The 13,805-nt window shown below is 46.4% G+C and overlaps 1 protein-coding gene across 1 annotated transcript in view; it reads right to left on the bottom strand.

Annotated features, from left to right (window-relative positions):
- Nucleotides 1-2,744: 2,744 nt before the first annotated feature.
- MTUS2 (microtubule associated scaffold protein 2) overlaps nucleotides 2,745-13,805 on the bottom strand; it is a 465,717-nt gene continuing 454,656 nt past the window's right edge. The window contains 4 exon segments of the mRNA XM_044666108.1: nucleotides 2,745-2,987; nucleotides 5,178-5,275; nucleotides 11,481-11,600; nucleotides 12,878-12,976. Of these exon segments, the coding sequence (XP_044522043.1) occupies nucleotides 2,777-2,987; nucleotides 5,178-5,275; nucleotides 11,481-11,600; nucleotides 12,878-12,976 (528 nt within the window). The 3' untranslated portion in view covers nucleotides 2,745-2,776.

The raw sequence follows: 13,805 nt of genomic DNA on the forward strand, positions 1-13,805 counted from the left end.
CTTATTTCTAAAACACTTTCTCTAGATTCGTTTTATAACACCAGTTGGGGAGGGCCTCTGACTCCAGGGGGGTCCCAAGATCCCCACTGGGCAGTTTCAATTCACTTCACACATCAGGGAGGACTTTTAGGAAAGATGGGGCGGTGCTGTAAAGGCCAACAGGACCAGGAGGTCACAAACATGACAAAGGCCCGCACGCCCGCACACACCCTTTTCTTGGGACCAAGTTTTTGTTGGCGATTGCACTGCTCAGTCCAAGCTCAGGTCTGATTGGGGGACAGGACAGACCACCAGAAATGGGCCTGGGGATGCTGAGCAAGACCTTCTGTGGAGCATTTCAGAGATGGACAGACAGACTGGAAGCAGAAGCTGCCCTTATATCCGCCAGGCTGCCTCACACAGGGCAGGGAATGAAGAGTTCTGGGGAGATGAAAAGAGGGAAAGAAGAGTCATTTTCGGGGGGGGCCTGAGTTCTCTGTGGGGAGGAGGGGGAACAGCTCTTGCTGACATGTCTTTCGATGGAGGTGAGGGGCGAGATGAAGGGGCCACAACTGAAGGGGGCAGCAAAGCCCAGATAAAGCCAGGGCCCGGGCGGCTCACTCCGCTGGCCAAAGTCCGGTGGGAAGGAGGCTCGGGTCAGTCCAGTAAGGGATTTGGTTCTAACGTGGCTACCACTCTTACTGTAACGTTCTAACACACGGCATCATCACGGAACCTAACGTAACACAAATAGGGACTGCTGCTGGGGAAGCTGCATTCAGCGAGTGCAAAGTGGAAGTTGCTGTAATAAGGAACTATGCTTGGGGACGTGTGTGTCCCTGCAGGTCATACTTGCTAAGTTAAATTACATCTAATTGTGTATTTCAAAACTCTTAGTCAATATGGCATGATCTATTCTAACGGAATGCCCAACATACTCAATACCACAGCATCATGCAAAGCCACTAAAGAAAAAGTAAATGTTCCTTAAACCTTAACCTAATTTTCATGTCCTGGAGTGGGCAAGAGACACTCGGCATCTGCTGGAAACTAGCTGTGCCCGGGGGCAACATGCACCCCGGAGTCCTGCCAGGAGAGCCTCCCTGCACGCTCGGGCCCGGGTGCTCTCGTCTGCAGCTTGCTCAGGCCTTGGTGTGGGGAGGAGACGTCAGGAAGCGGGGCGGTACGCGGGGTCCTCGCCACAAATGTGAAGTCACGGCATCCTTGTGACCGCCACCGTCATCATCGCAGCTTTCAAAACTAATTTTTTTCTCCTTTTGTGAGCCGAGCTGTTAGTCTGCCGCGCCACCACAACATCTTTCACGTCCTAATTCTAGCATCCCAGATACAAGGCGTGGGGCAGGCGGGGGCCCGATCTGGCCCCCCGCAGCCAACGACAGAACCGAGGGTGACCTCCGCTGGTCTGTGTCATCCAGGCGCCCCTGGGAGAACTGGCCGGGCCACACGGGCAACGACCCTCAGCTGCTTCGCAGGCTCATCACTGGACAAGGGCTCCCACGTGATGATCGAGCGAAGCCCGGGGCTCCGTCCATGTGGACTAGCCAGTTCTCGGGAAGGGGCCGACGTCCCTTTGCCAGTGGCAGTCCACACGTGGGGAGTTAAGATAGCAAGGTCAAGCTGAAGAGCTAGTGGCCTTTAATGGGGAGGGCCCTAAAGTGGCATTACGTATTTATTTATGCATTTATCCATTTTCCATATTTCTCCAGAGGATTATGGGAAGCTCCAACAAATCAAACCAAAAGGCTGGGGCCCAGCCTGGGCACTCTGTGTTGAGGAGAATTGTTGCTTCTGGGAGAGGTTTTTTGAGACGGGGGCCAAAAGCGTCTTGGTCCCGGCTGTGGCCCTCCTCTTCATTCTGGAAGGACCACCGCGTTCCTCTGAACGCGTGCTAGCTTGCCGGCTGCGTCTGAAATGTCATTTAGGAACAAAGCAAAGACTTGTGGTTCAGGAGAACACATAACCAGTCACCGTCATGAAAAACATGAGAAACGGCTGCCCCCCTCAGGGTCTCTTGCAGCTGTCCCTCATCGACTCACACAGCAAGGATACTAATAATTAAAATTTGCAAATGGAATAAGAGTGACCTCATGACAAGTGGAATAAGAAGCTGATTGTTGTGAAGGCAGTTACCATATCACAAATCGCTGGTGTTCACGTTAAATAGGGTTACCACTTGGTGGTTGGCTGAAGGCGCTTCTTTTTTTTTTTTTTTCTTTTTCTATTTTGGGTAGAAATATTCCTGGGAGGCTAGACAGAAATGCATCTAATTTAGTTATAATTCTTAGGCACAAGTTAGAAAACTGCTGACTATCATTAAAATATATCAGCACTTAGCGTTATAAAAAAATGCAATTCAGAACTGCTGCAAGGACATCCGTATACAGGTCAAGAGATACACACGTGTTGGTGTGGTACATACATGAGGGTCTATTCCAAATCGAACCGTTTGTACTAACCTGAAATATTGCAGTGAAAGTTCACCTTAGAAAGACAATCAGTCATCAGAGCTTTCTGTCTTTTGGCTCTAACTATGGTAAAAAAAAGTTTGCACGCCAGACTACGAGGGTTACACTTTTCTAGGACATCAGAGCGCCAAGACCAAAGACTTCTTACACTGGAATTAGAAGAGTATGCCGTCTAGGACACAGGTATGCTGCTACCAAGCATGCAGGCAGTAGCAGATCTCAGGGATCACCTACTCTTGTTAATACTCTCGGGATGAAAACCCTCAGGGGATCCAAGAAGCTGGGGGGCATCTGAAGGCTGCGCGGTGGTGTCATCTTGGAGCAGTACTCATCTTGGCTGGCGAAGGAGGCCCGGAGGAAGAGCGATAAATGGGAGATGTGGGGGAGAGTTTAATGGGGCTGGTGGGGTCCCCAGTTTGGAGTTTCCAAAGCAGCTCCTCATTGGTTCTACTTAATCGCTTCTTTTCCTTGGTTTCTTTTTCCACGTACTCCTGAAGATTAGCATTTTCCTCTGATAACTGTCTGGATGGGACAAACAACAACAATAATAATAATGACCAAAAGAAGTTAACACGAACATCAATGATCTAACCAAAGACCAACCTGAGATGACCTGGGCTAGGGGAAGGAGGAGGAAGCAGAAGTGGGGAACTTGGCAAGGGAAAGAATGGATAATCCAAATCCACAGATTCGCTAAACTTTTTCTTGGAATATTAGCTTCTGTTTTGTCTTCTCAAGTCTCTTGCGATAACTATTGACAAAGTAGGTTAATGAAGTCTAAGATCTCACCTAACATTTACTATCTTTCTCCCCAAGTCAGAGGAGGTGCCTCATTACCTAATTAGTGACAATAATAGCAGTTTTCAGTGGCTCCGTTGATTGTCTCAACAGAGCTCAAGCAGCTTTTTGTGGCTCTTTATATTTATTTTCACATCATCAGGATTGGAAGAGGCCCTATCGAGGGGGATATTAAGGCCTGCTGAGAACCAGCCAAGTGACTGCAGGTGAGCCTGTGTGGGGCAAAGCCCCTGGCAGAGGACAGGATGGCCCTGGCAGAGGACAGGTTGGCCCTGGCAGAGGACAGGATGGCCCTGGCCTTCTTTCTTGAAACAGAAATGTTTCTTGGCACCTCTGAGGGAGAAAGAGCCCATGGTGGCTTCTTACTGCCTTCCAGCTGGACGGTAACCCTGCACCCAAGAGAGCCTAACCCATGTTTCTCTAGGTATGGAATGAATATACAAAAGCCATTACCGGACATGGCCTTGGGCTCCTGTCAGCCTCCAACGAAAGGCTCTGACAGATCCGGCCCGATGGCAGCTGTCCTTGGGACTGGGGAGAGAGCTCTGGTGTTGGGAGAGGTCTGTATGGAGAAGGGAGGGCAGAGTTCCAGGCTGGGAAGATGTGCCACCCTGGGCTGGCTCACGGGGACACAGAGGGCTGAGCAGCGGGAAGCGGGACTCTGCTGTAGCTACCCAGGCTGGGCAGGGATGTCGGGAAGAGGGTGGAGGACAATCCAGCCAAAGACAGAGCAGAGAACAGCAGGAAATGACTGCTGGGTCCTGGAGGCAGAGAGCCTCATTTGAGTATGGGAGTAGCCAGGAGGCTGATTGAACAACATTCTTGTCCTCCACCTCTTGCTCCAAGGCCTCTCCTGAGGAATTTTGTGCCAGGCCTGTTTCCATGCCCTTCAGCCAAATGCCCCACTTTAGAAATCTGGAATCAGTGTTAACTTTAGCCTGCACGGAGGGCCGCAAACTTTCCCTGATTTCCCTCAGCAGGGCATGCTCCATTCCTCCTCCTAATACTCAAAGTGCTCTGTATCCACCCTTTGGATCTGGGAACACAACCTGGCGCAATGGAAAGAGGGAAGGATTTAGAATCAAGAGGCTCAGGGTTCAAGTCCCAGCACTGGTCCTTGCTGTGTGACCTGGGGTCAGTTGTTTCACCTTTTGGAGGCCCTCCCTTTGCTCTCAGTCTATAGTACTACATGATCTCTGATGCCCCATCCAGTTCTAAATCTATCAGTTTACTCCATGTATGAGTATATTTACTTATAGGTATATTTTTATTGTTGTATACTTCTGGGACCATTGTTGAGGGCAACAACTGTGTCTTACTTGTTTCTATATCTCTCTCAATATATGTGATGCTCTAATAAATCTTTGCTGAATTTGGGGAAGGGAAAAAATCGTCATTAGCTAATCCTTCCAGGAAATCCACCTAGCTTCTAAGTCTCTCACACAATTTACTCTGCATTCCTCTCTGCCGAGCTCCATCCACTCCATGGAGAAATCCCTTCATCTCACTGACTTTCCATGGGTCCCTCTGCTGGCAGGGACATATTTATTTGGTGGCTTCTTCTCAAGAACAAGCTTCAGTGGCACACTGGTTCAGGTTGACTAGAGATCTGTCTCAGGATGGAAAATGTTCAGATGGGAAAAGATGAGAACCGGGCAAAGAGATAGCCTCCGCCTGGAGAAATTCTCCCAGCCTGCCCAGGTAGGACTGAAGTGGGAAGCTGTGAGCTCTGAAGGGACCTCTGGAGGCAACTGAAAGAGGTGGAGAAGCAAGCTGGTGAACAGCTAGATTTAATTAAATTGGCATTTATTAAGCCCCTACTGTGTGCTGGGGACAGGAAGATAAAAAACAAAGAGGCTCCTGCCTTAAGTGAGTTTTCATTCATTGAGATCAGAGGTTCTTAAGCATACAAACCTTGTGACAACAGTGTTCTGGTCAATTCTTGCTTTGAGGTCTTCGTTTTGCTGTTGGAGCACTTGGATTTTTTCTTCTAAGATAATATTCTTTTCAGCCTGTAAAGAAAGAAGAGTTTTTGAATTCACAAAGCATAGGTCAGGGCCAATTCCCCAGGCCCCGTGTTTTCCAGGACTACTTAGTAGCCAGAGCTCTAGGTCCTAAGACCCTGACATCCCAGCAAGCCTCGCTGCTCAGCTCTAGTTCAGAAGCAGCCCTCTGCTAAGCTTCTGACGACCTTGGTAGGGCCACGGGTAGAGGTCGGTGGGATCATTTGGGACATTGGAGCCGGATGCTTATTTTTAGTCCCCTGGCTTGAGCCTCACAATTCCAAAGGCCAACCTTGAGGACCGCCTCTCCTAGGTCTATGGCTTTTCCTCTCTTTAGAAATACATACACAGTTTGATTTCCCAAGAGTGAGGTGAGCACTGTCAGGACCCTGGACAACTGACCATTCTGGGCTAACTGGAGAGGATATCATTTACAATGTAGACAGAATTCTGCTGTTGGACCAACAGGTACCATTGATACCTAGATGCCAAAGCCATTTCGGGAAGTTTTCAGAAAATAGCACCATCACATTGCCACTGAATTATATCTAATTCATTCATTAATTCAGATGTTGTATTTCAGTAAGTGTGAGGCCTATCTGACTTGTGGTCAATGTACTCTAGTGGAAAGGACATCTAGAGACAGAAAACTTGGATTCTTGCCCCAGTTTTAGCACTGTATGACCTTGGGCAAATCATTACCTCCCCTGGGTTTCAGTTTCTCAACTAGTTGATGAGGCCAACTAGTTGCTTTTCAGGCTGAACATTCCGTAATTTTCAACTAGTTACATTCCAAGATGGCAACGAATACAGACAGTATGGTACAGGAAAAAGAGAACACTGATTTGGAGTCAGAGGGCCTGTGTTCAAATCCGAGCTTTGTTTCTTATAGACTCCAGCAAATCATTTAAACTCTCTGGATCTCTATGTCCACATTTATAGCTGAGGGAGTTGAACTGGATTGATCTCTGGGATACCTTCTTGTTTGGTGATGGCAAACCTATGACACACATGTCAGCACTGACATGAGGAGCCATTTTTGATGACATGCGGCAGAAGTATGGGGCTGCACACCGAGGATGAAACATTTGCTGTAGTGTAGTATAGATACTCTGTGCACTATAGATAACAATTCTACCTATATTAATTTACCTATTTTGGTTTATTAAATACAGTTATATATTACACTTATACATTTTTGTTATTTAAACTATAAATATTGCAAAATTATGGTTTTTTTCTCGAAGTGACACACCACCCTAGTTATGCTCAATTTTTTTGGCGAATTTTGACACATACACCAAGCTCAAAAGGTTGCCCATCACTGTTCTAGTTCTAAATCTATGATGCTTTAATTCTTGAAGCCTTGGGCTTGTGTGGTTTAGTGAAGAGACCAGATTGTGGCCAAGTCTGTGGGCTGTCTGAACCTTAGAAGCCAGACTCTTCTTGTTTGAGGCCTTCTCTGCTCATTCCCCAAAACACCGAGCTTCCCCTCTCAGATAAGTTAAATAGGAAAGTGAGGCTAATAATGGCATTACCTCCTTCACAGAGTTATGAGGATAAAATGAGGTGATGGATATAAAGTGCTTTATAAAGTAAGATATCCTTTAAAATACTTTGTTTCAGACATGCAAACAAAGATGGGACTATCTATGAATATCACATGTGCAGAAGTAGTAACGAATGGTAATACATACATGAATAAGCAAGGAACATCTAGGGATATGAGTTATTAATTCTTATTTCCATACCAAAAATATTTTCTCAAAGGAATGAAATCACCAATATCATTCATCTATAAAAGAAAAACGTCCTTTTCCTTTTCTATAACATGGCTTAGGAATCAGAATCAAAGTTAATTTTTTAAGAACATTTTAATCTGATCAAAACTCTAACTTTTTAAAATTTAAAGGCTTACCGTAAAAATGCTCAGTGTTCTTTGAAATAGTGTATAAGGCAGTGATGGCGAAACTTTTGGAGACTACGTGCTATTCCCACCACCAGAGACCTCATGCCATGCTCCTCCCCCACAACCAAGTATGAGGCATACCCTTGACCCCTCCCTACCCCACACAGGGAAGGGAGGAAGCGCTCCCATTGGGCTGCCAGATGGAGGAATGGGTGAAGTGAGGAATGTCCTCAGCGAGTGTAGAGAGGGGAGGGGAGTGGTCTAAGCCCTCTGCTCCCCTCCAGCTCTGCCTCTTGTGACCTGCCCACCTTACCCCCTTGCACTCCCATTGGGCTGCTGGGCAGAGGGGGAGGAAAGCAGCTCTGCCCGAGACCCTCTGCCTTTCTAGTAATGAACCTGGGGGGGTGCTCACAGAGAGCGTTCTATTTGCCATCTTTGGCACCTGTGCCATAGGCTCACCATCACTGGTATAAGGTATCAGAGAAAGAAACATATGGGGATGGGACAGCACTTGGGAGGTTTTTACATTAACATTGAGATCTAAAATTTCCAGCATCATCTCGGTGGTTAACCTTTGCCTAAAGCATTTAGCAAATATGTTAAGCCTAATAACAACAAATTAATAACACATTCTTGGTACAAATGATTTACAAACAACAGATGTCAGTTTGCACGAAAACTTAAAGAACTGTTTCAAATCAGTTTTTGTTTTAAAACAAAAGAATTCCTTTGGCTCTGTTGTATATTCTTTTTACTATTTTCTTTCTTTTCTTTTTTTTTTTTTTAAATCCTTACCTTCCATCTTAGAATCAATACTGTGTACTGGTTCTAAGGCAGAAGAGCGGTAAGGGCTAAGAAATGGGAGTTAAATGACTTGTCCAGCTAGGAAGTGTCTGAGGCTAGATTTGAACCCAGGACCTCCCATTTCTAGGCCTGGCTCTCAATCCACTGAGTCACCCAGCTACCCCCTTTTTTTACTATTTTCACTGGGCTTTCTTGTTCCCAATTCCATTAGCTGCAATGAAATGAACTTCTTTTCCTGCAAGGTTTTCTTTTGTTTCTTGTCTCAGAGGCTTTTTCCAGTATGCCCGAACATAAAAATTTAAGAATAAGATGACTAATGCAACATGTAGAAAGACTGGAAGAAGAGACAGCCAAAGGGAAAGGCTGTGTGATAGAGTAAGTACAAACTGGATCAGATGTGCCTGTGTGAGGTATTTCTTTCCACCACAGATATTTGTGTGTGGATGGAATCACTGAAAGTCCATACCAGCAGTACATGAGAATGTGGATAAAACATTTCAGTGATATTGCTCCCCACTGTCCCCTCTACCCAATAGGGAACAAGTATTTATCAAACACTTACTATGTGCCAGGCAGTGTGCTGAGCATTTTTATAAAAAGTGTCTCATTTGATCTTTACAAAAACCTTATAAGATAGGTGCTCTGCTTATCTTCATTTTATAATTGAGGAAACTGAGGCAAAGAGGGTTAAGGGACTTGTCCAGGGTCACACAGTTAGTGAGTGTCTGAGAATGGACTTTCAGGTCTTCAGTGAGAGAACTCCGGTTGTCACCTGACCTTGCCTGAGGTTCCAGGACCACTTGTGTTAGGAGAGGCCCCTGGGATAGCTAGCTAAGAACCCCTGCACATTGAAGGTAAGAAGCTGGGGATGCTTGTCTGTAAGGCTGTAAGGTACCCAAATAACTCAGAGGCATACACCCACCGCCCAGGAAGGAATATAGGCTGCTTCACAACTCGAAGTGAGAAGGTCATTTACAAGGAACAAGCTGTTAGAGCAAGAAAAAAAAAAGGTTTAAGAGCCAATTTGCCTCAGCTTACTCCACACTGTCCATCGGGAGTGTTTGTGCAAGGGAAGAACCCCAGTGAGGTGGAAACAGAATCTTTGTCTGTCATTTGCTGCCTCATTGACCATGTCTTCTCTGCTCCACAGAAATAAGTCAGCCTTTTCTGCTGTGGCTCAGCAGCAGTGTCGGAGAAACCCCTTGTGATTATTTCTTGAGCTTGGCCAACATGCTTCCATGTTTGTGGCTCCCTTATTCCCTTCTGGCTTTCCAGGAATCCTGGGAGAGAGACTCACAAAAAATCTGGAAACTAAAGGCTCCAAGTCCCAGTAGGAGAAAAGGCCTTGGAGCTGAGCAAGATTTGCTCAAGGAGCAGCTAAGTTGTTGCCTATTCATGAGGAGGGAGATAGAGGGACTCTGCTCAAGTAGAAAAAACAAGATTTAAAGAAAGCAGGGCTGAGGGAGGGACTAGAAAAGCTTCTTGTGGGATGGAGATGGGTGACCTCCATACCCTCCGGGACCTAGGGAGGGTAATGCAGTTTCTACTTAATCAAGCTAGTTTTAACTGAAGTCACCACAATTTTCTCCATGGGCAGAGATGGCTTCAAAAACATCACTGAATGAAAGAACTGAGAACTGGAAGGGCTCAGTGGCTCTCTAGCCCTTTCTTTTTATTGTTGTTGTGGAGCTATGTCCAACTCTTTGTGACCCCATTTGGGGTTTTCTTGGAAAAGATACTGGAGTGGTTTGCCATTTCCTTCTCCACAGTTTATTCTACACAGGAGGAAACTGAGGCAAACAGGATTAAGTGACTTGCCCAAGATCACCCAGCTGTGATCTGAGACCATATTTGAATTCTGGTCTTACTGATCCCAGGTCTGGTACTCCATCCACTGTCCCACCTAACTGTCCCCATCTAGCCCTACCTGGAGACGGAAAGGCAATCCCACTAAATAACATTAATGAAATGGTTGTCTAGGCTAGGATCTGTAAGGAAGAACTGCACAAGGGACTCTCCCCCTGATGATCTATAGTAATCCTCCCTCTGTCCCAGGCTGGGAGAATTGTAGAAAATGTGGAGGCTGTTACTGAGATTCTCAATAGTCCTGAATTACAGAGGGAAATCATTTATTTCATTGGTGGAGAAAAGTTTTCTGTAGCCAAAACAGCCATCAAGCCACTGTCAAGAATATTCCCAACTCAGGCTGGATTGGAGTCTTTCTTTAAAAGCAACCTGTTAGGGGATCTGAAAAATGTCATGAAGACAAGTGACATCCTGTGATACAGAGCCTATGAGGTGACAGGAGATTTCCTCTCTCTGTCGTGGAACTGCCAATGCCAGATTTAGGGACCCAGATCACTGAAGAACTAAGGCAGAGCCTCCTTCTAGAAGGGGGACGTCACTGGCACACACTTGTCATGGACAACACCTTTCCCAAGAGGGAGTTTTGAGTGATCAAATTTCTAAGAGCATTTTGGGTTTTTAAGACCTTTAAGGGTTGGGTATGGGTACAAATCTCTGCCTCCCAAAGCAGCCCACTTTGGGGGCAGTTCTAGCTCTTATCAAGTTTTCCCCAGGAAGCAGCTGGTGGTGCTATAGATAGGGTGCCAGGCCTGGAGTAGGAAGACCTGGGTTCAAAGCCAGACCCTGACTCTTATGAGGTGTGTGACCCTTGACTGTTGCAAATCACCTGATGTTTGCCTCAGTTTCATCATCTATAAAATGGGAATAATAGCACCTCCCTCACAGGATTGTGAGGATCAAATGAGATTAATTTTTGTAAAAGAGACTCCTTTCTCTTTTCTCTGATGTGGTAGGCCCAGATTTGTCTCTAACTTTCACTGCTAGCTCCTGGTTCTGCCTCCTGGGTATAGACAAAAAATTGAATCCCCCTTCCACTTGAGGGTCCTTGAATTATCTGAAATAGCGATCCTCCCACACTCTCCTCCAACTCTCCTCTCCTCCTTCGCTTCATCTTCTCTTTTCAAGGCTAAAAATCTCTGGCTTCTTCAGCTAATCCTCCTGAGGCAGACTCAAGGCCCTTTACCCTTGTGTTTGCCTTCCTCTGGACACTGTCCAGCTTATCACCGTCCTTCTTACCCAGTGGCAGCCAGGACTGAACACAATGCTTCTTCATATGAAGTCTGATAAGGGCTGAGCCAATCTAATCAGTATTTCCCCCTTCCTAGAAGCTCTGCTCTTTTAATGTCACCCCAGAGTGCATTTTTTTTTTTGTGGCTTCCTCATCAGCAGGCTGACTCATATAGAGTCTACGGCTCCCCTTAGGCCCTAAATTTCTTTCAAAACAATTTTGGTGCGCTTCTGAAGGTGGTTTTCAAACTAGAAGATCCCGAGAGCTGAAAAACACTATACAAACGAGCTTTAATTTACTTAGGACAGTGCCAGGTCCAGAAAGCTTTGCATAATACTGCTTAGGTGATCATCTCAATGAAGATGATGAGAATAGAAGGATATGTAGCCCCTCCCAGAAGAACTGACCAGCTTTTCCAGCTCAATAATCTTCTTTTCCTGTTGGTGGATTTGTTGATTCTTCATCTCTAGGACTTGCTTCAGACTGTTCATGTCTTCTTCCAGGTGCTGGTAGGGAGCCAGCGCGACCTGTGGAAAACCAGGAAAAGGAACCATGAGGTTGTTAAGGGTTCTGAGAAGTAGGAATCGGCATCACGGATTCCACAAATCCCAGCCCTCCATGGGAAGCCTTCCCAGAGGGGCTTGCTATGGAACAGACTTGTGATGTCACTGGGAGAGGGGATTCTCTAGTGATGAAATTCCCTCTATGGACATGCACTGGCATCATCTCTGAAGCTGTAATACTAGAAAGCTGCCTAGAGCAGTGGTTATCAAACTCAAACTAATCCATACACTGGGATCCCTTTGGGCTGAATACTGACTTAATTTTAAAATGCAAGGTTATCTATGCTTTATTGCATTTTTATTTATTTTGTTAGATACTTCCTCATTGCAATTTATTTATTTATATACTTATATATTTATCTATCTATCTATTTATTTGTTCATTCATTCATTCATTCAGCTTGAAAAAAATTTCTACTGGAGATATTTAAAAAAAAAAAGGATTGATAGGGGCAGCTGGGTGGCTCAGTAGATTGCCAGCCAGGCCTACAGATGGGAGATTCTAGGTTCAAATATAGTTTTGGATACTTCACAGCTGTGTGACCCTGGGCAAGTCATTTACTGCCCATCCCCTAGCCCTTACTGCTCTTCTGTCTGGGAACCAATACACAGCACTACTTCTAAGATGGAAGGTAAAGGTTTAAAAAAAAAAATAGAGGGGCAGCTGGGTAGCTCAGTGGAGTGAGAGTCAGGCCTAGAGACAGGAAGGTCCTAGGTTCAAACCAGGCCTCAGCCACTTCCCAGCTGTGTGACCCTGGGCAAGTCACTTGACCCCCATTGCCCACCCTTACCAATCTTCCACCTATGAGACAATACACCAAAGTACAAGGGTTTAAAAAAAACAAAAACAAAAACAAAAAAATAGAATTGATACCAATTGCATTAAAAAAATTAAAACCCCTTTTACTTTTCATTTTAGAATCAATACTGTGTATGAGGGCTAGGCAGTGGAGGTTAAGTGACTTGCTCAGGGTCACACAGCTAGTGTCTGAGGTCAGATTTGACTCCTGAAACTCCCATCTCTAGGCCTGGCTCTCTATCCACTGAGCGGCCTCTCCCCAAACACTCTCTGGCCTGTTCTGAAGACTTAATGGCACGGGTGGGTTGTGAGGGCTGGAGAGGGTGGGGCTTGCTGTCACTTTCACCAGGAACCCACTGGGTCTCTTTCTTTAGTAAAAAGCGGGGCTGGTGGAGGCGGGGAGGCCCCGCCAGCCTGGGGGTGCCCCAGGGGAGGCCCTTACCTCCAGCTGCTCCTCAGTGTTTCTTCTCAAAGCTTCTTCAAAGCGCTTGGCCCGGTCTCGGAGAGAGTGGCTCTGGAACGTCAGCGTGTCCACCTGGTCCTAGGGTTCACAGAAGGAAAAAGAGGGCTGAAGGAGGGGTGGGATCAGCCACAGCCGGGGTGGGGGGGAGGGGGAACTCAAAGAGCACGTGGGAGGAGGGGTGGGGGAGAGCCCTGTGTAGAGGGAGGGCGGGATGGTGGGAGCCGCCATATTTGCGTATTGACGCAGGAGCACGTGAGGGCTCTACGTCACTCTGGAGGATTTGGAGTGAGGAAAGGGCTGAGTAATGGGCTAAGTGTAGACCCAAAGCATAGAAAACGAGGACGGCTTTCACTCTGAGGCGGCAGAGACATTGAGAGCCGCAGCGTTCGAGTACTGGGCGTAAAGGCAGGAAGATGCCGCTTCAAACGTCCCTCTCGGACATCAGCCCACTCGAGCCCCGGTTTCCTCGTCTGCAACTAGAAGGCGGAGTGGATAGAGCACCAAGTGGGGCGTCCCGGATCTGAGGCTGGAAGGACATCGCACATCATGCCGCCCCTTTTCCTCATTTTATCAACAAGAAAACAGGCCTAAAAAGGTGAAGTGATTCGCCCATGATAATAAGGGTCAAAGACAGGATTTGGGCCAGTGCTCTGGCAGCGCTGCCTCAGGAAGATCTGGGTTCAGATCCTACCACCCTGACCACTAGCCACGGACTTTGATCTGTTTGACTAAATATTTTTTGTAACGTTGAATAAAAAGCTTGATTCAACTAAAAATTGAGAAAAAATAATTTTGGGCAATCCCATCGACTTTTCTCAGCTTTACTTTCCTCGTCTGTAAAATTGGATAACAGTTGCTTCCTTCCAGGGTTGGTGTATCAAATAAGATCATGGATGTGAAGCACTTT

Source organism: Gracilinanus agilis, chromosome 3 (genome assembly GCF_016433145.1).
Source record: "Gracilinanus agilis isolate LMUSP501 chromosome 3, AgileGrace, whole genome shotgun sequence".
Classification (NCBI taxonomy): domain Eukaryota; kingdom Metazoa; phylum Chordata; class Mammalia; order Didelphimorphia; family Didelphidae; genus Gracilinanus; species Gracilinanus agilis.